General features: G+C 38.2%; 1 protein-coding gene across 1 annotated transcript in view; it reads right to left on the bottom strand.

The window, feature by feature from the left end:
• The window catches only part of LOC139724512 (secretagogin-like), a 102,592-nt gene extending 81,103 nt beyond the window's left edge, over nucleotides 1-21,489 (bottom strand). Inside the window, exon 1 of the mRNA XM_071635646.1 lies at nucleotides 21,224-21,489. Within this exon, the coding sequence (XP_071491747.1) occupies nucleotides 21,224-21,353 (130 nt within the window). The 5' untranslated portion in view covers nucleotides 21,354-21,489. The remainder of the gene's footprint in view (nucleotides 1-21,223) is intronic.
• Between the last annotated feature and the right edge of the window lie 4,278 nt (nucleotides 21,490-25,767).

The following is a 25,767-nucleotide window of genomic DNA, read 5'->3' as shown; positions in this document are numbered from 1 at the left end:
GATACAAGCGTGATCCAAACAAACCACACATGGATACTACAGGGATATTCCATACAACCTACGAGCGGAATGAGCGGCACTTACTGCTGTCAATTGAGTCAAAAGGAGTTGGAGCTTATGATCCTAGCAGAATCTTCGTCAGAGACAAATAGACAAAAAGTCATACATTGCTAAAACAAAATGTGAATTCCTTTTTTTTTTTTAACGTTTAGCCTGGCACAGTGCATGGCAGGAAAGTCGTCGCCGTCGAAAACTTTTAGGTATTATACACCAGTCATTGCAGGGGCGGGCCGCGAAACGTTTTATCGTATATGTGTAAGTGTGAGTGTGCGTGTGTGTGTGTGTGTGTGTCAAATATATGGCATGAATTTGATATTGATGCACTCTTGTTATCTCTTCCCCCTTCCTACCCCCCCCCCCCTCCCTCTCTCTCTCTCTCTCTCCGGCATATATACCAACTCTGAATGATTTTCATACCTACTTATATTTACTTATCTACTTATATTACTATGCATGCATGGAGCTCGGCGCTCGCCTGAGTATCAAGATAATCCGATATTTTAGACTGGAATATTATTGTCCGTCCTTCACCCATTCTTTGTAGTTTTATGATTCATTCACATACTAATTCCTTCATCCATTAACGTGATTGCTATATGGCTATATTACCTGAATAGATTTTCACGCATGCCATATGCCTTAGCGATATGCATGTATTTCAAATTATATGTATATGTAATATATATATATATATATATATATATATGTATAGAATATATTCATTATCATTCATATTTTTGCCTATTCGCCATCTATTTTCTATGACTTATCTCTCCCTGTCGAAGACATTATTACTCATTGACATACAACATTCATGAGAACGAACAATAATTTAGCACGGATTTACTGAATTGAATGATGGATGCAAGAAATAAGTGGAAAGTGAAAATTAAATATTATTGGAAATGCGAGGGGACTTTTAGTCTCTCTCTCTCTCTCTCTCTTGACTCTTCCTAAAATCTTTATTACAATATTATGATAATCGGATTGGTATTTTCATGACCATTACCCGTTGTGATAGTGATTTATGAACGCCACTCAATTGCCGTATAAGATTGAGCGGCTCCACATACAGTCCTGACAATAATATGTGCGCATGCGCAGTAAACTGGAAGCGGCAATGTTTGGTCCACAACAACACAACTGCAATCTCGTCATGTTGACCATGTTAACCTCACACTTTGTGCTTTCCACTGGCAACCGTACTTACTGAGATGCCAATGGTATACAAAGGTAATGACTATTCTAAAGGAGTCAGCTGGCAAAGCATTTCTATAATTCCCCCACTAGAAAATCGAAGAGCATATCACTGTCCATGAGTCATAGTCATAGCTACAGTGTCGAAAGAAGGAGATAACATTTATCTTGACGCATCATCAATAGAAACAAGGTCATTCCAAAAATACGTGTCTTTTGCATTTAGAGAAGAGCATCGACCCGAAAATTCTACGCGTATGAACCCTAATATAATACAATTTTCGCAATAAGGAGATGATTATCCGGGAATGACTATTCCAGGCAAGCACTGACTTACGCTACTTTATCGGCTGTTACCCGGAATTCTCTATGTCAGATAAACGATCGGATGATGTGCGAGTCATGCACTCGGGATTGGGTTGACAAGTCAACCTTGCGTATCACACAACACCTCAAACGGCTCAAGATGTGGACGCCGATATCTGTACGTAGTGATACAGTATCCAAATCTCACGGGCCATTAGGTATACAATGACAAAATGTACTGAAAGTTGAATAAGAAACGTCATTGCAGAGTTTAGCAGTTTCGTAAACGCAGTCCAGCAAAACAATTCAGTCGGTGCAAAGAAAGGTTATCTTGTGTCCTCCGTGGTTTTGTGGCCATGAAGGATGATGTAATTCCATATCCCTTTGTTCATATAGCTTTGGTAAAGACAGATTACTGGTAGAGATTTCTTTTGAATTGGACCTGTACTGTAAATTTAGAAAGCTATGGACATTCTGAGTTAGTTTAGACCTGTCTTTCACGACATTGTGATATTAGTGACAACCACGGAGACAATATGGTGATGCCATTGCCTCACAAGTCTCCACGTGAACTACACATGAATATTATCATATCCATTCTGATTGCTTCTCCTGTAAGAGTCACTATAGTTACGTTCGGACGGTGATTCTTAACTTCGAAGATGGCTAATCTCGAGGATGAGTTCAGTCGCACGGTCGATTTCGTTACGAAATCAGTAATTTCGTCGACGAAATGACGGATCGTCACGAAATTGACCATGCGACACTCGGCGCCCCATAGAATTTATCCCCAAGGTTAGCTATCTTCGAGGATAAAGATCACCGTCTAAACGTTACTTATGATTGTTACCCAAGCTGGTATACAGAATCAAAATTGGAATTAAGTCATATACATGAATTAAAGTTTGCAAGGTCTTAATTCATTCAGAACTTGAATATTTTTGGAGACAACTGTTTAGATAAGTAGATCTCCCAGTTAAATCTTCATCTATTAACTTCTGAACCACGAAATTGACTATGATTTATCTTTCTATATGTGTATTATCGAATGTAATTTGACGGACTAAGTAAATACCCAAAGTACTATAGTGTGTGTGTCAAGATTCAATGACAGTACATTAATTTTAATCCCGTCAGCCATTATAATGAAAACACATGCGGCATGCATGTACTATAATTTTCGTTGATTTGAATTCCGACTTAATGAAATATTACTCTCTTCACCTTATTCTACTTTTGTATAAAATCAACTTATGCATGGTGTGGACTCATTAAGCTTTTCAGTGCGCCGAAGACATTCTTAAGCACTATATCAACAACAACAAAAACAACAACAACAACAAAATGATGGCCGAGGGCCTCCTACTCGAGAAAGTTGTCGTGTGCTCTAAAAAAAACAAAAAACAAAACGAAAGCATAACAAAAACAAGGAAAGAATTTTCCATTTCCACATTGCTTAATCACAAGTCTCGCCGCTCCGCCCGTCAAGTGTAATCCAAACATTGACTTTGCCATTTGCGATAATGCTCATTCACTATGGCAACCGCTCCTGCACGAGTACCCGGAAACGGACGAGGGGGGCGGGGGGGGGGGGGAAGGCGCGGAGTGACTAAAATGCAATATGCATTTCCATCCTATACATTACGGGATCACTTATCAGGCTCATGTCACTGGGCTTTTGGCACATCACGGCGGGCAAAATATTTGCACATGTATAGACTGGAGGAGGCACGGTGGAAATTCGCCTTTGATGTCTCAGCGAAGAGCAATCGCAAACAGGTAATCATTCATTAGACTGATGAAAAAAAACATTAAAAAAAAATCACTGATGTTATTCCAAAATAAAGGTCAAAAGACAGCACAGTGCGTTACTTTTGTTTCTACATAAGAATTGTGACAGGGGACACAGTCATTCACCTTACTCGAAATCAAACTTGTATAGGAACCTAAGTAAATTTGTAATCTTAATGAGCGGGGTTTTTAAAACATTATATTGCTTCTCATCCCTCGATTAGTAACAAGTTTCTGTTCATCTATTCCGTTTATATATAACAATGTAGGTTTAGTTTGATGCGAGAATTAGGATTAGGGTTAGGATTATGTTTGTGGGCAGAATTTGTGTTTGGCTTAGCGTGCAAATATTTCATGAGAGCAACTGTCGCAAGAGCTTGGAACCAATGTATACATAATTGTGTGTGTGTGCGTGTGTGTGTGTGTGTGTGTGTGTGTGTGTGTGTGTGTGTTCATTATGTGCATATTATGTTCCTATCTGCCTTCTAACCAGCTTTGACTCCTGACAACGTTTTACAAGATTCATAACAAATATGTCACGAATTCTTACAAGAGTTTATAGCGACGAGTCGGTAGTAGTTAAAACACGGATTGTGACGATAGCCTAATGATCCTAACAATGCCATCGCAGTCAATATAAATGGGTTATAAAACAGTGTATGTACACTGCTACCGCTGCCCAAACCATATTGATCGCTCATAACAATAGAGCGGCTTCTCATTTGCTATAACATGGAAATATAGCCGCCCCGTATTCCCGCCCATCACGTGCGATCAAGTTTATCGGTAATTGTGGTCATTATGCAAAGTGCTTACAATCATCGATTAAAAAGATGGGTCAAAAATGACCAAGTGGCATACAATCAAGAGATCAATATAGGATACAGTCTGTTCATATAGGACGGAGCTTATCCAGCTTCATTCAGTCCGTTTCATTTTAAACAACGTCCTTTATTAGTTAGGCAATGTAAACGGGAGGTGAGAACCGACAGGCAAGCCGACAGGAAAGAAAGTACATGTACCTGGATGGTACCTCTTCATTTATAAACTAAAGTGCGTTTGTTTAGTCGGGCGTGTTTTTACTGTGCTCTTCCTCCACGAATTCCTGTTTATGGCAGCCATGGTGGGGGCGGGGAAGGGAGAGGGGGCGGGACAAAAAGGTTTTGTGGAAAACAGACATATTTTGGTATGTATTCATGATTTTCTTTAAATGCAGTATGTTCACACTTGCGTTGAGTAAAGCACTTACATTATTGTGCACTGCCCTTGACACAACATAAGCCTGCCGGGTTTGCAGTTGAGCAATCAAATCAATTTCATGTGTAAATACAGTCAGCACATGTGTCTATTTGTTGTTCTTGGGCAATGCATGACCTAATTTTAATTCCATTATCTATACGGGCGATATTTCACCAATAACAGCGCAGAAACATGATGATAAAAATCCTATTTTAAAGATGTTGGTGCCCTTTATGCAACCCAATCAAGACTGACAAACACAGTAATTAACGATGCCGTGGGATCCACGCACAAAAAAAGGCAAGTAAAGCTAAACGGTATAGATTAATCAAAACATCGTCCATAATAAATTATGAAGTCATGAATGAGAAGCCTGGGGCCTGTTTCATAAAGATTGAGCACAAGTTGCGATCAATTGCAAATTGTGTTTCGTAAACATCTTTGCGATTGATCGCAAGTAACGCTCAATTTTTACTGAAAGTTTACTGAAAGTTACGCTTGATTTTTTTTTAAATCAAGCGTGTCTTTATGAAACAATATTGAACTTAATACGCTCGATTCACCGAGTTACGCTCAATAAATCGAGCGTAAGATCAATCGCAACTCTTTATGAAACAGGTCCCAGGTGTGACTTATCCAAACTTTCAACGTTCTTACAATTCGACTTTGTGACAACCCGAGACGCATGAAATGATAAGAAAGTTAACAAACAATGAAGATGATAAGCGTCAGAATGGAAATGCAGTACATGGATACATGTGTCAGAGTATAATAGTGGAAGCGTTTGTTGTTGTTGTTGTTGTTGTTTTGTTTTGTTTTGCGTGTTGTTTTTTGTTGTTGTTGTTGTTCGCAATCAGACTGGCGTTGACTGATAATGAAGTTAAGAAATTCGCTTCCAATAGAAATTTACCATTTAGATGAACCTCTACAAAGAGGTTCTTCTCAATAATGTTCATCCATCGAACAGAGGTGAAATGCCGTAAAAAGTGGCAAAATGTGATATTACATTCCCCTAAAATCAATGAGACATCAAGGAAATGATGATACTTAACTACCAAACTTGAAGCGGAGACATAACACAGTTGAAGAACGAGCCAGATATTTCCCTATTATACTTACACCATCCTCCAGACGAGAAATCAAGGCACTTATAAGCCACTCGTATGCCCGAGGCAATGCAGATGAAATGGAAAACAGATCAGATTGGAATCTATGGGGTTGATTTGTTTGGTACAAATGAAATCTATGCCGCAAATATGAAACGTCAACACGACAAATCTTCTTAGCTTTATAGAACTTTACGTCAACAAACCTTCCCACGGATGCACTTTTTTCACTGATTATAGTGTGTAGCGTGAAAGTGTCACCCGTACTATTTTTCTTTTTGCCTAGCTTTTCAGTTGTACAGCATAGTTTCTCAGAGTAGAATCGTAGAAATAATGTAAATGTACAGGGACAAATGCCAAATTGAGAGTATTATTCACTTACGAACTTTAAAGCGATAAGATCGGTGTCAATCATTTAAGTGAAAGTATCACATACAACATCAGAACAACAACAACCAAAACCGTTTATGCGAATGAGATGTGTCTCAATATAGTTATGATAATTGAAACAGTTTATTTCTGTGTGCGCTCGTGTGTGTGTTCGTGTTGTTGCTGTTTTCACTTTTAAAAATACAGGCTGCATATACTTACAGAAATAGAAGATCCATTGCGGATAGAAGATCATCCCAACGTAATCCAGGAGGAATCTGAACGCTTTCAAAGGATTTTCAAACTGGATAAATTTTAAGATTTTCAGAATTTCTTCAAGTCTGCAGCAGTTCCATTCCCCTCGCACATTATCGGGGTTGACTATTCAGATAATTATTGCATTTGAAATCAAGTTTATTGCACTGGAATTTTCTTTCGTCTTTTTCTTCTTAATCCTATTTTTATATTATATAATCGCTTTGGTCGCCATGAGCAAAATGAGTAGATGCTTTACACTACTCGACAAGGGTATATGTGATTGTAGTCCTTTAATAAAAGAGTTTTAACAAATCTGGTTGCTGCTGTTTGTATGACTCTCTGTCTCTCTAATTTGTTTGCTTGTTTGTTTATGCCCATCACAGAGAAAGAAGAAGATTTGGAGAGGGATCACACAGTGATCAGAAACATATAGTGCTATAGCTTCTTGAATTAAAGCCTGATACATCTACGAAATATGCATAAAATTAAAATGCTACTATTTATAAAATGACTTGGAAAATTAATATTATAATGGAAATATCAAACGCCTCGTCTTCCTTTACACCTTGTAATAATCCAATGGTAATCATTACTAACTGCAGGAGAGGATCCAGGAATTCCATAAAGGGGAGGCGCCTTTACAATATAAAAGGGGGAGGCACGCGCCCACTCCATTCTTTTCTTTTTATTTCTTTTGTTTGAACAAAAAATAAGGAGGGGCGCGCGCCCGGTGCGACCCCCTCTGGATCCGCCACTGAACTATAAACTTAAGAGAAGTAACATGGAATACAATGCTGATTGACCCCTCCCCCCCCCCCCCAAAAAAAAAAAAAAAAAAAAAAAAAATTTCTGGAATGTTTGAGCACAGACAGAACTTATCCGACGAGGAAGATACACAAACATGTTACAACATGACAAAATAATCAGGTTTCAAGAAAACTGTCCTCGGAAAAAATACGAAAATATATAAAATTTTGTGTAGAAACAGCACAGTTGAAAATTTGCCTTACTCTCTAAATTTTTACAATTCAAAACTTTTTGTGTGTCTGATTTTTACTCAAATTTTCAATGATCTATGCTTCCCTAACGTTTCTTTTATCATATGTACGGTATATAGCAGCATAATACCACGATGACATTTCCTTTCGATAAGTATTGGGGGGAAACATGGGAAAATAAAGCCAAAGGCAAACCACAGTGAACTATTATTTTTTTGTTTCAAGTTGGTATTGGGAATGCCATGGTTCTGGGAGTTTATAGTCAATTTACCTGCTTCCCGCAAAGCACATTTCGATACTTGGAAACCAGTCTGGGTGCATATAATTTCTATACTACGTTGGGCAGTCCTCGAGCATGATTATACACATAAATTTAGGCATTCGGAGAAACCTTTGCTATAGCAACATGAATTAGGGGTCACGCTTCATGCTGCTATTAAGCAGAGGTACGGTTCGCTTGTTATGCTGCCGTTACGGTACATTAGGGGTAAAGGCTCTTTTAAAGGGAAATGAAACTCAACTATGCAAGTGGATTGAGTGAATGCAAATATATCAGAAGAACACATCAGCGAAAGTTTGAGGAAAATTCAACATATTTTCATTTTTCTAGCATGATAAAAGAGCACTTGACTTACCTCTTTCAGAAAACAGGAGGAGTAACATTACCCTTTACGATATTATGTCAGTAATAAGTCGAGGGGGTGCGTACTTTTCGTTAGAAAAAAAAAAGAGAATGAAATTTTGTAGAATTGAAGGTTTTTTTAAAATACATATATATATATATATATATATATATATATTTGTATATATATATATATATATATATATATATATATGTATGTATTGTATTCCACACATGGCGTCACAAGAATTTATCATCTTCCCATCCAGCGATGGCGGTACCAAAAATTAAAAAAACTCATAACTTTTCAACGAATTGTCCAATTTCCTCAAATTTTCGCTGATTATGTTCATGCAGCATTCACTCAATTCACATTTCATTCCCCTTTAAAATATTGATTCTACAGGCCCCGACAAATCCACACAGCTACATGGGAAGTGTGAATCAGAAAGGCAGCGACATAGTGAATGACAATTAATGTGGGACTATCATTTTCATTAATTTGACTAATGGACCTAATGGATTATTCAAAGGACTGGAGGGTTGACTGCGTTCGTTCAAGGTTTCTGCCATATAGGCAATCAAAGTCTTGCGCATCATAACGATGATTTCGACCATTTCCAGTATGTTCTGACAAATTAGCTATTTGGTTATAAACAATTCATATATGCTAACCTTCGAAATGAATGTAATGATCATCATAAATTCTCGTCCCCTCAGAAATGGAATATACAGAGTAGAAATTTATGCAAATTAGGATGGAAGGAACAATAGAAATAAATCAACGACACAAGGTGATCGGTAATGATACACAGATCACTTAAATATATTTTCTGACCTCGTAGAGAGAAATGTAAAAATTGTAGTATCAATAAGGTGCAAGTTGATATTATCGTATTTATACTACTTTTCTTGTTACCTGCAGAGTGAGATGGTGTAACATTAACTTCATGTCCAGCACACAAACATACAAACTATAGCTTGTACAGAGCTACCAAGTCTCACGCATTCTGCGTGAGACTGCGTGAGACTCAAGCATTTAGGGTCTGTCTCACGATCTCACGCATGGCACCCATTTTTCTCACACATCTGGTGAAGTCTGCAATTTGGGCCAAAAATAAGGAGCATAGCTCAGAGGATAAAAGTGATAGTTGCAATTGAAGGTATATTTCCCTTTTGCCTTTCAAAATTAGTAAAAAATAGTCACTTAAGTATGCACCAGATCGCATCATTAAGAGCTAATAACTTAAAAAAGCTCCCTACCATGGGAGGGGGACACCCTCCTCGTTCGCGTGCATGCGCGCGAACGCCGAGAAGCCGAGTCATAAAAATCTCACTCATAAAAGTTTTTTGAACTTGGCATCTCTGCTTGTAGTTAAAAAGACTTCGCCAAGACTCAATGGAAACGTTTGATCACGTGAAACTTTCCCGTTTTGCACGGAATCAGGGAAAGAATGGCACGGCACATTCTACAGGTGTTTGTAATTTACATCAATCAATACGTTTTCTGGCATTACGCTCGTCATGGGCCTGTTTTGTTGTTGTTGTTGTCGTTAACTTTAAATTGCATTCGAGTCTGATAAACAAGGATTTCATTGTTTTTATCATATCTTTTGCAAGCATCTTGTCAATTACATTTATTTTATATGAGCAAACAACTGTGACAGGCTGGTATTCGGTCACACAAAAGTGGCAGGACTCCGGGTGCCTAGATGTATGTCAACAGCGTGTCTATTGGAGGCCCTTGTTATTATGTGTACAACGCATCGATGATGCAGATAAGCGATATAATACAGTACACTGTATATGTAAACGTCCAAGCATGCGGTAAACGCCACACAGTATTTTACAGACTGAGCAGATGGTCAGGAACATGTGGACGAATGACATAAGATTTCTCAAAGTCCCCTCCCCCCCCCCCACCTTTCACACACGCATTTTATATACTAGTTAATCTAATGAATCATGGATCCATACTGTGATCGTGCGTAGGGGCGATCACACATCGCCGGTTTAGATGGCGGTTCATGGCGGTTCTCAAACCGTCGTGAACCGAGTCCCAACGGTGGCGGAAAGCACTTAAACGCGATGTGACTACGTTCTCAACACGTTTTGAACACGTCGCTAACGCGGATTGGCGCGGTAGTAACACGGATCTCCCCAAAAGGTGGAGGAGTCCATACCAAGCCCTTGTAGTTGGAAGCAATCAGAGCCCTCTCACTCGTCTTCAATGGGTTATAACAAGGAAGTATTGCTTTGTTTGGTACAAAAAGAGAATTTCAAAAGAAATTGCGAAACGTTTTAACACCCTGTGAATTTACAGATTGACATAAGTGATGCAATAAGCAATTGTCTTCAAGTTTCAACATGCTTTTTTCTCTCTCTTTTAATTGTTGAAATATCTGTATTAACTGTTATTAAAAGACATACATGTCAAAGCAGAATCCAACATAGTTTACAAATTTCCTGTTCATTTACAGATTTATATATTATATCAAGTGATGTAGAAGTACTTGCTTGTTTCAACATCTCTTTTTTCCCCTTTCTTAATTAAGTTTTCACATATCTCTAACAACAGTCCATAAAAAGACATACATATCAAAGAAGAAAACAGTATATCTACATAGTTTCCTGTTTATTTACAGGTTCACGTAACATAGGTATAATGGTGGGGTTTTTTCAAGTTTCAACATCGCTTTTCCCTCTACTCTCTTAATTAAGTTTCAACATGTCTGTATCAACATGTACTCCTACAAAAAGGCATACATAATCACGAAAGCAGAACCCAACACAAATTATTTACAAAGTCTTCTGTGTATAACTTACAGGTTCACGTAGCTGGCCATCTTTTAAGCTATCAAGCTTTAACAAAATTATGCACACGCCTTTTAAAGTAACTGACGTAGGCTACTATTCAACAAACCTACCAACTTTGCACATCAAATTTTCCGTTTTATACTCTGTGTGTTAAAAAAGAAATGAAACTTTAGCATTCAATACAATATTCACCCGATCTAGTATTGTGGGTTCATCTTTGCTTTTTTCCCCATTTTTTTTTTTATTGCTCCGCCACGAAGAGTCGCCGGAGGCATTATTCTCTTTTAATTTCTACATTTGTTTTGGCATGAAAAGTTATGGCGGTGTTGACACCGTGGGATCATCACGGATCTTGCGGTGTAAACACGGAAACACGGAGGAGCCGTTCTTTACACGGTGGATGGCGTTTTGAACACGGTCCATTTCAAACCGCCAAGACCGCCATGAAAAATTAAACATGTTTAATTTTTCTGGCGGTTCCCCGCGGTTCTCGGGTTTATGGCAGATGAGCGACGGAATGACCAGGGTTTGTGTACGGTGTGGAACACGGTCTTTGGCGGAGCACGGCGATTTGCCATACCGCCATGAACCGCCATCTAAACCGGTGATGTGTGATTGCACCTTGTAATTTCACGGTACTCTGGAAGCGAAGGATACTTCGCGCAAGACACGAATGAGGGCAAAGATAACATTCTGCTTCAAATATTAACAGGTCCCGCCAAAGAGAACTGCATTCGAGTTCAGGACACCAATTCGCCATCAATGACACATATTGTATCATCTTTCATTTTCCGTTTTTACACCAAGTTATTACAAGGTTTTAGCTTTCTCTCTCTCTCTCTCTCTCTCTCTCTTCAGAATGTATAAAATCCTCTATTCTGTAATACAATGTACTTATATAGCAAGGCTGCAGTATGCCATTCTCTGTATAAAAAAACGAAAAAACTGAATGTTTGCTGACAAGGTATCTAGTTCCTACATATTATATAGTATTATACACTACACTTATTCTAACCATTTTAATTCACAAGTAAGTCTGAAACTAATAGATTTTAGAATTCATATAAAAACTAGCAAAGTGAATGAATGATGAAGTAGCAACAAAAACGCTGATAATGGTTAGTACTATAGTCAAAAGGATTTTGTGATGCAAATGTTTTCAAACAAAAATTAATGGTTGGTAAATGTTGGAGTCTGCATTGTATAAATATTGCGAGGGCGCTTACAAACAGACTCTTCAGGAATATCAGCTGCAGTATAAATAGCGATCCGGGAAGCCGTCTAAAAGCAATATCGAACATTCTCCTCGTGGGAGTTCTCTTCGGCATGTCACGTGGATCAACAGATCGATCCAGACCCACGAAGAAATATTTGGGTATACGGCTTGTGCAGATGATAGTTCTCAAACAGTTAAAAAAAAGTAAAAAAGATAAAAACTTAATGGAAAATTGCTCTTACAGACATCTACTATTAGGACGAAAGTAGAGCAATATCGGTCCCGTATTTCTAGTTTAAGCGATGATATGTCAGTGTGATGGTAATTACTGAGACTCGGAGGCAGAGGGTCAGTAAATAGGCAAACACACGATGTGTATAGTGCCATGAAGTATGCTGGCAATTGACCCACGGTGATAGTGGTCAATTATTTACTGTCCAGGCTAATTAATTACGGGAAGCCTATTCCTACGTCCAACCACACTCTCTGACAACTATAGCCAACTGTCATGGTCGATAGCATCAAGCTTTAGATCTCCGACGCTAATGGTTATGACGCGCCTCCTCCCGGGTTGGACACTATTGAGCTTTAGGATCTGCGACGCGAACGCTAAGACGACCCAGCCTCCCAGGTTGAACAATGAAACAGTTGTCTCGCGCATGTGCAGAACATCTTTTGCCTATAATGACCGTGTCGTAGGATTAGCGTCGCAGATCACTAAAGCTCGCTACTGACGGGTGTTGGTGTGTGTGCTGATCATATCCGTTCCTATAACATATACAGTTGTAGATGAGCTGTTCGTCTACTATATTCATAAGTCCTTTCAAGATCATACGGTTCACATGAGCGCTTTAAGCGTATAAAATTGGAAAACTTGAAACAATAGAGAATAAAATGGCAACCAAAACATATTCATGTAGCGATAGTCCTGGGGTCTGTTTCATGAGGTCATCACATATATAAGAGTCTTTACATAAAGTACACTGCAGCTCATAACATAAGAGAATATCTCAAATCCATTTCATGAAGTCTCTCATATTAAGTGTGTCTTAATAATAAGCGAAAAATCTCTCATAAGACTTTGATGAAACGGACCCAATGCAGTAAGCGAATCTCTAAGAACGGCATAATATGTTTTACTTTGCGCAAATATGTACCTATATAGCTACTGAAAGATTTGCCCTTTCATATACATGGAAGAAATTCAGACAAATCGACTTTGTGCATCGTCAATATTACTTCAGGGCAATATATCCTGAAAAAAAAAGAATCATTTTGGAATTTCTTCGTGAAGAAAAATCACCGTTGACAGTCATCCAGAATGCGCAAGTTGTGATACAAACATCTTGGGAGGTAATGACAAAATATTTTGACTAATGTAAAACCATGTTATACGATCGTCACTTATAGCAGTACTGTACCAGTATACTGGTTATACGAAATATAAGAACGGTTAACAATGAATCTGAGAACCAATTAAAATCGTCCGATTCAGATATGAATATTCTTGTGAAAACACAAACTTAAATTCATTAAAAAATGGAAAGGTGTATATGAGTTTGCCTTTAAATCAAACAAAATATTAATCAGCATTTTGCGTACTATGACTGCGCTTACACTCATTTCACAGTCAAGACCTTCCCTAAAACAACTTGCTCTCTGAGAAAAAAAAAAATGAAAAGAAAAAAAAACGGCGCTCGCTTTGCATCTTCGAGAGCAAATTAAGAAGGTACGAATTGGCTAACTGCAGTGACCCCTTATAATCAATTTGATTTAATGTCCCACTCATTATGCGACAATGCGAGCCGGGCGTTCAACATCACGGCGACGGAGACTGAATTTCGAGTAGTGCGAGATATCAATTTCGTGGAATCTGTTAGCATGGGTGGGGTGTATTACAGCTAGCGTCAGAGTACAGCGGTTTGCATATGAATTGATATTGATCAGATGGTCAGATAGCAGTTGACCGACACGCTTTCGGAGATTTGTAGAGTCGTGCGCTCATTAAATATTTATTTAGTTTTATTCTTGTTCCTCGCGAACCCCCATCCCATTTTTTTTCTCTCCATCTCATAGGGTCCATGCGCTTGCTTTATCTGTCTCCACCTATGAGCTGATATCTTAATTCACCCAACGCTGTTATAGGGGTAACTAAGTCGCGTATAGGCCTGCATTGAGGTCTTCAGTTTTTGTTTTTGTGTCTGTTGATGTTTTACTGGCATAAAGATCTTCCCTCTCCGTTCTCTATAACTTTCATGCAGCTTTCATAGATTTACAAATATATCTGCATCTCCCTTTCTATAATAATGTATAATGCTAGATCTTTGGTTCCAAACCTTTATACAAGATTGATATTCCATATTTTCATTCTCTTTATTCAATTATCTATCATCATCATGCGGCCCACCATCGAGAATTGTTGGTTTCGACACTTCACACGCCATTAACTCCTAACTAGAATGCATCGCGGATGTTTATCCGGGAGCTCGTATAGGGCCTACTTAATCATTGGATTGATCGTTGCGGGGATACAGAGCGTGCAATGGTGAGTCAGTATAGAAGAAGAAGAGTGCAATATTGGTGTCACGTCGAGTCATGTGTTTACCCTGCTATAGGGCTTAAAGATTCAGCCTATAGTTTCTGTCATCAAAGACTGAGCAATGTATGATGATCTATGTTCGATCACTGAGGCTGGACCCCTGTTGAATGCAATAAATTCTTGAGGTTATTGCAGACGATATTATTATGTATTTCATCCGGGTCGTGTGGGTGGAAACGAGAGGAAATCTACCTATGATATGAAATCCCTGTCCCGATTACCGCTCCCGGATATCCAGACTAGATGATAGTATTGCTTCTAATAATATCAGTAATCAAGTGATTATAGTAATGACAGTGATTACAATACTGTATATTACAGAGGGAGCAAAAAAAAACAACCCATCTAAACAATTAATATTAAATAATGATAATAATTCTTTAAAAAATGATGATTAATGTGGCCATATACTTTAACAGATGTGTGTATACTGTTATAATGATGAAATATTACGGATATAAAGGTGATCATAATGACTATAATGGTGGGAGTATATACTGCTTTACACTTTCTTCTACAACAACATTGATGATATATCAATTGCAATAGCGGTAAGAATAAAAACAATGATCAACAGCGGTAGCACGTATGTTGTTGGTATGGCGACGCTGATGATGATTATGGGGGTGGTGATTATCTTCTACTTATACCCATGAATATACCTATAGGCAAATTCATTAAGATGGTCCCGATGAGGACATTAATCAGCAAGGCAAATTGGGAATGTCATGAGACGAAAACAAAACAGAAAAGAAGAAAAGGGAGAGAGAAGGGTGACTTTGGCATGCCTGCAGTGATTATTTGGACGCTGTACTTTACAAAAAAGAAACCTTGCTTCTACCAAACACGAACCATCTTCACATGCATTGCTTTAAAAAAAGAAAAATAAAAGAAACCACGACAACAACACACGAGGGAAGGGAGGCACCCCAATAACCATAATTGCCCCACCAGATGTTCGAGTCATTACAGTGTTGAATCGACGATATCGACCTAAAACATTGCCTGTGGCGAACTAAAATATCTTATGTTGGCCGGTGCGCGACAACGTCTCATTCATGTGTAGCAGCACGACTTCGGCATCAATTTCTCAAAGGCAAATAATGCTGAACATTCGTTCGTTTATTCAGACAGTCTTGCTAAGTCTGGCCGAGTGCATTCATTCCGAGAGATATACTATATACACGCACCATATTTTTTATATGAAATTCTCTTTCCCTTGGTACATACCACTTTACAGTGTACACTCCTTTTGTCTGATTATTACAATATGCCATGTCTTTTTCAATATGAGAACCATTTCTTCTCAATTACATTACCTTGATCTAGTCTGTATGAGGCACCTAACTGGGAGCTGTCAAATCGCTTTCTCCATTCATTAGTTAATGGAAAATACGTTTTGACAGTCTGCCTATGCCATCACCAGCTGAGAACAGCAATAAATGTATTTTCCATCACTCTCTTCCTTACATTCATATAGAGGGAAAAGTGATGTATATCTCTCTATCGTGCAATTCTGTTTCAAGCAATCCAAGGTCACTGAGTGAAATTATTTTTCGATTTTTTTAGAGGGGGGGGGGCGTTCTTTATGCCATTATGATCATTAAGCTCAACAGTATAAAATGAGAATTTTCAGTGAAGACGTTAATAGTGTTTCGAGTGACATAGGGCCTACAAGTGCTACAATTTGTGTAATTACTACTAGATACAAATTTAACGGCAGCAGACAGGCAAGGAGCATACATATCGCATGATCATGGAACTATACTGATTGAATATATACCGTGGCATTATTATTTGATTATTCAATATTTCTGACAATACTTTTAAGCTTTTTATTCTTACGACTTTTAATTCACGAAACTGCAAACTCACATACGAACATTTTTGAATAATATACAGATATCCGTATCTATCTTTCGAATTTACATATAACTGCACACACACACACACTCACACACACTCACATACACACACACACACACATATATATATATATATATATATATATATATATAGTTATATATATACATATGTAAATATATATATGTACATATATATATATATATATGCACGTATATTTCCATTATGCATGTGTGTGTGTGAATGTTAGGGCGCATCTGAGTACACGCATGCATGCTAAATTACATCTTGACACAAAAGAAATGATATATTACGCATATGAATAGATAATGTATATGACGCAACAATATGTCTGACAGTCTTCGAAGATCTGTAGGCCTATAGATGAACATCATAGATAAACACAGATTTCAATGTCAGTTTGAAGAGGCATCAAAGTGGACGTCATTTTGAGCACCTGTTCTCGAATCTGTTTGCTTCCCAGGGCTGAGTAAATATTGGAGGCACGGCGGATTACGGACCTAATTAATTTCGTAAGTTGTACGGCCTGCATCATGCCAAGCAAATTGAATTGAATGCCTCATGCATATTAATCATGTTAATAAGCAAACAGCCCGACGTTGTCTATACAACAAAGGCATTATCCTTGAGGACTGTCGTTCAAGCGAGCGGCCACTGTCCATGTAGTCCATGAATAGATGGAAATTCATTATTGCTTACTTCACTATGAATTTTTCTGAGCTTCGTTTTTACGCTTACAAATTTTGTAGTTTTGGATATGTGAATACGGAAATGATATTTTTTAAACACGTGTAATTCAGCTTTAGCTTCTTTTACCATATTATTACAGTTTAATGTTTATGTTTTTTTAATACAATCATTATCTGTCTTTCACAGAAAATACACAGTGAGGTAAAATAACAATTTTTATCATATCAAATATAAGCAAAGGTAATTGAAGTATACAATTGAAGTTTACAAGGGTAAGATATTGGTATAATCTTTGACTTGAAATTACGTATATGCCTGACGGAAATGTTATAGCGCGTTTCATTTCTTTTCCCCTCTAATCACATGGCAACTGATGACCACGGAACTGAGTCTTTTGTTCTATCGTATGTGCTAGTATACTGCAAGTTGAATGTGTTAGAAATTTCAGTGTTTGGATGACTGTGTTCGAGACTTAAGAGCAATTCAACATTTAGTACTTAGCATCTGAGCATCTGCAAATATGTGTTCGGTTTACCAGCAGAATACAATACAGTGATGTCAGTATAACAATAAGAATCACCAAAGATCCTACTGGGATATTAACATCTGAGGCAAGTTTATAACTGGGTTGCAATGTCAGCTTTGAGGCCATGATCACAAGCACTAAAAGTGATTGACGAGAGCTTCGTGATATCAAAGGCGTTGAGCCTTCTTCCGTTAATTACACTTTTACACGTCGAGTTTCCGACAATACCAATTTATACGAGTATCATCAATCTTCGGTCTAAAGTAAACTGGGTCATAACAAACGTTGTTTGTGAAACAATTAATTATATAATATATGGCATTTTGTTATGCATTGCTGAAAGTTCCGACGGACTAAAGTCACTGCACCACGCCGCGTATAGTTAGGGAATAATTGAAATTTGATGACCTGGCTGACTCGCCCAGCAGTAAAAAGGGCTGTTCGAGAGACGAATGTGTGTCATTATTTTTCTGTTTCTCTTTCGGCGTACAGAATACACTTATGTCATGAATACATGCATGTTCGCGTGTTTGTGTATTAAAAAGGGGAAGGGGTAGGCGTGTGACTTCCTTTATCTTTGTGTGTGTGGGTGCGTGTGTGTGTGTGTCTGTGTGTGTGTATGAATGTGTGTCTATCTGTGGTGTATGCAAATTTCGTAGTAGAGTGCTTATAATTATCTACGATCTCGACGTGCGACCATGAGGACCGCTTCGAACGCCCCAAGCGATTCTTTACACAAGGTTAATTGCTGTTACAATGCTAGTGCATTTGTTATTCGCTTCCATTCAGACGAATCGCTATACCATCACTTCGTATTCAAATCAAGTAACTTGCGACTGTTAGATAACTCCGTGGATTGAAATGGAGTACCCTTACACAACTTGACGCCGTAAAACAAGGAGGGTTGTCGCTGGAGGTGGAATCCCCCTGAATAGGACTTGACTATCGCAGTGGAGGGTAAAACAAAACACGACGTGACACTTGTACCTAAATGCTGCTGCTCAATGTCATGAAGCACGGCCGCTTGTTGAGATGTGTGCATGCTCTTGACGACAACAACAAAAAAAAAAATGTCGAGAAAACCATCTTGTGTATGAGATATTTTGGTATTTCCTTTTCATTTCATTTCATTTCATTTCATTCATTTATTTCAGCACGGCACATAATACTTCAGTCCGGAGACTGTTCTTCCGCAGGTCCATTCGTTGGAATCATCCATTCCTCGTTTATGTCATCTCGACTGTCTGCATTGTTTTGTTTTGTTTTTAATTCACTGTTTGTTTGTGGTCGGATTTTTGTGTTTGTGTGTGCGTGGTGGCCGGTATGACTTAAAAGCAATAATATGATGCACCGTTGATATCAAGGCAAAACAGAAAGCAGGAAATTATAATACAAATATGATATATTAGTATTGAAGAGAGTTATAAGCACGATGTTTTTCGATACCATTGCCATTACCGTTTACGTAATAACAGATCTTTACAATTATTAGTACTAAATGGATGATTGCACGGTCAAAGACAATCATCTTTGTTCTTACGCCAGAATAATATCAAGAAAAAGGCTATATAAAAGGATCATAATTAAGTGAGAAATTCTTCGCAATGACCCCCACAAGACTAATAATGAAATCTAGGCCCGAAAACCCAGGACGAATTAAGACGTGAAGTTTTGTTCAGCGTCCCCACCCCTAACCATGACGGTGTACTTTATACTTAAGTCGAGAGTGGCCGTGCCCTCGAGGTTCATAAAACAGTACTTACCCTCTCTCAGTCCAGACAATTTTGCCGCTACGGATTGGAGCCCCACAGCACAAACTCGCCTCGCTGACTCATTAACAGCAGTCACGACCCGGCAAACACCCCATTGCACCCATGTCAACATCTCTTATTCTTTAATTTCATGTGAATATATATGCATATAAATATATACTTATATATATATATATGATATATATATTATATATATAATATATATATATATATATATATATTACATAATAATCTCTCTCTCTCTCTCTCTCTTTGCCTAAGTGACTCTCAGTGTAATGTAGATACTGTTTATACTATACATAATGCACACACATTGTGCCGTAGGTATCATCACAGGTATGCATTATCTATACTTTCTTATAATACATAATTATGGTACAAAGGGACCTATATATATATAAGATATATGTATATATAATATGTATGTATATATATATATATATATATATGTATATAACTCCCCTTTCCCTTAATTGAATGAACACGTTTTGAGCAGATTTTTTTCGGCAGGGTTGTTTTGAAGTTGTGTTTACTCAGCCGAAAAACAAACAAACAAACAAACAAAACAAGACAAAACATGAAAAGTGTCAGGATAGGTGTAAAGACGTCAAAGACGGATGACAACCCCCCCCCCCCAAAAAAAAAAAAAAGTAGTGAAGCATGCACCAGTAGCAGAATGCTTCATAACCCGCAAAAATAACTTATGAAAAGTGACTGTTGGTTTGTATTTTCCTTGAATGTGTGCTAACTTATGTATGACAGAGCAAATCATTCTCATCTTCACACAGAAGTTGGTCAAGAAGAGTAAAAATACTCTTTCCAAATCATTTTCTCAACAAAGTCTCGTTACACACTTGTCATTTTGTTAAGTTTGTTTGCTTGTGCATATGCTTTTGTAATGATGCAAGGATGCAATGGTACAAGGGACTTTATTGTCTGTTAACATGAGCATAATGAACGAACATATGAATATTTATTCATATCTATTCATCTTATTATGTTCATACTGACTACAATTTTTCTCTCACAACCTAAAAAGTAAATAATCGAACTTCACATACTCACTTTATCTCATTATTCAAATATCGGGGTCGTCTGATGTGCCAGGCACGTCAGAAAATTTCGAATCACAGACTAATATCTTTGACACATTGTCATACGTGAATTTCAAATTGGTAAATAATGTGTTTATCTCATTCATTGATTTTTTGGAATATAGGAATGTGCAATGGGAATTGAAACTTCACTACCAAAATGAAGATTTCGTGAATTGTCAGTAGTCGACGTATTTTTCAAATTGCAATCACGAAGCACAAACTGCAGTTGCAGATTTACTTTTACGCCGAATATTACGGTTGAATAAGTCGAGACAGCATGAACGAAATGCCCACTAGCAGTAAACCGCTGTGTGAAATAATCCGTTCACTCTTTGAGAGTGGGAAAAAAGCCTACCACCACACTACGGTCCAATTGCAGTGCTTGCAACCAGAAAGCGTACATTATACGGCGATCCAAGCTTCAGGCATCAACCCCACTCGAGGCTCACTGAATAATTCGTGTCATCAACGTTAGATGTGAAGCGAGTACCGAGTTTATGCTACGCCAGTGGACAGATTCACTAATGCATTTATCGCAGGCTTGCTGGCAGGGTCAAGACGCCATTAATCCACGCCGCGTAGAATCTTATCATTATTATGTTTATTCGCACATAAGAAGGTGGGTTTCTGTTTTGGGGGGATTAATAAACAGTACGTTAATAAATCGAGGACTTACCGTTTGTGTCATAGTTTTCCCAGATCTGTGCAAACTGGTCAGCCGACAGCTTTTCTGAACCTATTCCTTTGAATTTGGCAAGGAAATTGTCATGAACACTCTGCCTTCGTGCGGCTGCTCCTTTATCCATGTTAGTATGCAACGAGTTTTGTCTCTACTGGCGCAATGCTCGAACCCGATCGGGTTGTTTGTGGATATCGAGAAATGTAAATATCCTAGGCTAGCGGTGAACAGGTGTTCTACTCACAGATACCTCTCCAGCCTGAGACGGAACGGGATAGGACGCTTGAAAGGGCGGCTGTGCGCTTTTATGCTCTTCTTGAATACAACATCGTGAATGGCGCGAGCTACCAGGCACGCAAAGCGCGTGTGCGTGTGTGTCGTACGTACGTTGCGTGCGAATACGAAGGAACAACCAGGAAAGTCAACGATCCCGCGCACTGCAGCTTCCAATTATTGTAAGAGGCGCGTGCTGGGAGAAACGGTTTTTTTCCCCTATATCCTTTGTAATGGGTGCAATTTTTCTCTGTCGTTGGGTGTGCGGACAGACCCGGGATTGATAATGCATTTCCGTGAGCGATCAATTTTAGATGTAACGACATTGGTGTAAACAGAAATCTTGTGCAGCCACTGCATATCCCAACAATGAGAGTTTATCCACTTACACTAGTGGTTGTTTTTTTTTCTAAATCAGGTTTCAAGATTCCCCTTCACCCTCTAAAGCTGAAAATCAAAGACTACTGTATAGTGCAGTCCCCTATCAACGAAAAAAAAAAGAAAAAAAAAAAAGACCAAGACCTACTTGATGAGAATTGGAAAGAAAAAACACTGAACGCCTTTGTGAAAGAGTCAATATTTTGTGCGAGGCAGGTCATTTATTCAGACGTATTTTACTATGAATTAACGAAAATGTACCAAAAAAGTAAATGTCTAGAGAGTTATTTTCATTCCTACTTGTTTTTCTTTATCCACTATCATACGGTGACAATAATAGGCCCTATGCATATCACTGGGTCCCTGAAGGTAAAATCATACTCACGGCATGTGTCTGCGCCATGTTAATTACAACATGCCTCTGCAAATTTATTGTGATTTCATTGCTAATTTAACATTCAGAAAACTTCGAATCAATGAACTAATCCAACACAATTTTGATGAAGAGAAATCAAAACTCTACAAGGTTTCAACATGAGCAACCGATGAAAAACCATCAGCAAAATCTAGTCAAGCCAAACTAAACTGTAAGAGAAACACCGGCAGAAGGATATACATAAAGGATAAATGACATGGAAATGAAATACATCAGCCCTAAAACAAAACAGTAAGCTCAGGTATTCATAAATGCCTACAGCAAAGACGACATATTCGATCGTTTTCACGAAAAGGTGAGGAGGGGGGGGGGGGAGGAAGAAGAAAAAAGGTGTAGCATTTACAGTTTTATAAATACGGCAGTAATGTAAAAGACAGCCAGCTATAGTGAGCACGCGCGCCAGGTGATCAATAATGTGCAGATAATAGCGCGGTTCTGTCACATGTTGTATGCATAATCAACGATTGGAAAGCAGCTCCATAATTACACCACGGGCTTTTACTGCAACCAGGCTATTTTGCAATACATTGTACGTCTCGGGGTGACGGCGGGAAATCCTGAGCTGAGTCGACAGGGGGATTAATTTCTCCTCTTTTCCTCAATACTGCGGATGCTGATTATAGTCTGTCCTGCAATCAATCAAAATGTAACATGAAATGTATTCCATGATACATACAATATAACATGAAACGTATTTAGTGATGTAGGCTATACAGATATACCATGAAATATGATTCATGATGTATATCCGGAAAGCCATTGTCTTTTTTTCTTTTTGTCGAGAGTCATAAGACCTTTTCCCAGTCTACATTAGTTTAAAAACTTTTCCTTTCGTTTTTCTTTCCTATAATCTTTTTCGCATCACTATCTCTTCTTATCAAACGCCTGAGCACCATAAGAAAACGAGGGAATTAAACAAAGCAAAATGACGTGTCTTAATATCCTCACAGTGGCGTATCTAGGGAAAACGGCGCCCGGGGCAAGTGCGGAAATCTACGCCCCTAATTTCTGAAAAAGTGTTCAACCCCAACCCCATCCCGGTAGGGACTTTATGCTTATGCTTTTTCAAGCACTGAAAAGGGGTCTTTTTTGAGTGATTTAAATGTAATAAATTGTGATCAATTTTGGCGAGCGAGCGCAGCGAGCGAGCCGAAATTTTTTTTGTATTTCAGCTTACAAAACATGGAATTCTTGTCATTTTTTGCTTACTAAATCTTACAATTCTAATCAAGATATAATGACGGCCTTATAAACAACGATTTATACCAACAAGCTAAAATACTCCAACTTAGTACGCGCGAGTGAGCCGAAATTTGTATATTTCCGCGTCATCATCACGTTTTGCTCTTATCTTTTGTTTGTGTGTGACAAATTTTGGCGAGCGAGCGCAGCGAGCGAGCCGAAAATTGTTGTATTCCAGCTTACAAAACATGCAATTCTTGTCATTTTTTGCTTATTAAATCTTACAATTCTAATCAAGATATAGTGACGGCCTAATAGATAACCTAACGATTTATACTAACAAACTGAGGACTTGAAAAAATACTCTAAATTACTACGCGCGAGTGAGCCGAAATTTGTATATTTCCGCGTCATCATCACGTTTTGTTCTTATCTTCTCTTTTTTTTTTGATAAACTTCGGCGAGCGAGCCGAAAATTTTTGTATTTCAGCTTACAAAACATGGAATTCTTGTAATTTTTTGTTTATTTTAACCTTACAATTCTAATCAAGATATAGTGACGGCCTTATAGATAACGATTTACATGAACAAACTGAGGATTGAAAAAAATACTCCATCTTAGTACGCGCAGGTGAGCCGAAATTTGTATATTTCCGCGTCATCATCACATTTTGTTCTTATCTTTCTTTCTTTTTTTTGATAAAATTTTGGCGAGCGAGCGCAGCGAGCGAGCCGAAATTTGTATATTTCCGCGTCATCATCACATTTTGTTCTTATCTTTCTTTTTTTTTTTTGGATAAAATTTTGGCGAGCGAGCGCAGCGAGCGAGCCGAAAATTTTGTATTTCAGCTTACAAAACATGGAATTCTTGTCATTTTTTTTGCTTATTAAATCTTACAATTCTAATCATGATATAGTGACGGCCTTATCGAAAACGATATATACCAACAAACAGAGGACTTGAAAAAATACTCTAAATTACTACGCGCGAGTGAGCCGAAATTTGTATATTTCCGCGTCATCATCACGTTTTGTTCTTATCTTCTTCTTTTTCTTTTTCTTTTTTTGATAAATTTTGCCGAGCGAGCGCAGCGAGCACGCCGAAAATTTTTGTAATTCAGCTTACAAAACATGGAATTCTTGTTATTCTTTGTTTATTAAATCTTACAATTCTAATCAAGATATAGTGACGGCCTTATAGATAACGATTTATACGAACAAACTGAGGAGAGAGTGAACGAGCGAGTGAGCCGAAATTTGTATATTTCCGCGTCATCATTACGTTTTGTTCTTATCTTGTTTGAATTTTTTGCGCCCCCCTTGATGTTCGAAACCGTTGGCGCCCTCCTTTGATCCAATCGGCGATCGCTTCAGAACGAAAGAAACTGCAGCCGCTGCTCCGTGTAACATTTTGCCTGCTAAATATAAAATGACATGTGTGAACACAATATGCATTGTCATTTTGTCCGCATCATCATGTTTTGTTTTTATCTTGTTTGATTTGATTTTCTGCCCCCCCCCCCCCCCCCCGACCGGGCGGCGATTTTTTTTTTCCGTAACCCTAACGCGTCGAAATTGCCCATTGTGTCACTTGAGCAAAGACTATCAGTGTACAAGTTGGTTTTTTGTACGCATGTGCGTGGACTTGGTTACGCGTTGAGTTCGTACTGTTAGGTACACGGTATATACAGAGTACCATTGGCATGGTCGTCTCCTAACCACCACAGAATCAGATTATACAATGTGAGAATGGACGCTGTCCTTCAACCAGAAACATAACAACGGGTTTGTGTGTATGGGTATGTGTATGCGCGTGTGTGAGTATGTTTGGGTGTGTGTGTGTGTGTGTGTGTGTGTGTGTGTGTGTGTTTGTGTGTGTGTTTCCACTTCACATGTCATCGTCATCGCGTTCGGCTTTGCCTTAGGTGGTATTTCTGTAGTTTTGTTCGCCGTCTGCTGACACTTTTCCTGTGTCTCGTAAGACTTGCGTTACTAGGATGCATGCAAACTCGACGTCGTCATCAATATCTTGCAAAAAGTAAATTGGAAATCTAATTGAAGCTTGGAATAAATCAAAATCAAAGTATTACATATACGTAGCGACACGTAGCGGTAGGTTAGTGAAGCAACCTTCTTTGTCAAATTTGTAATCTGCTATTTACATGTAGATTAACGTCTGTATATCTTTTCATTTTACTCATGTTTGTATTCCCATATACACTCTAATATTGTATATCTTTTGTGTCATGTTTATGTGTAATCTCTGAGTATT

The sequence above is a fragment of the Diadema antillarum genome, unplaced genomic scaffold, assembly GCF_040938485.1.
Source record: "Diadema antillarum isolate AM-2024a unplaced genomic scaffold, OU_Dant_1.0 scf00000218, whole genome shotgun sequence".
Taxonomy (NCBI): Eukaryota; Metazoa; Echinodermata; class Echinoidea; order Diadematoida; family Diadematidae; genus Diadema; species Diadema antillarum.
Note: the sequence above shows the minus strand (reverse complement) of the source record. Positions and strands in the feature narration are given on the sequence as shown.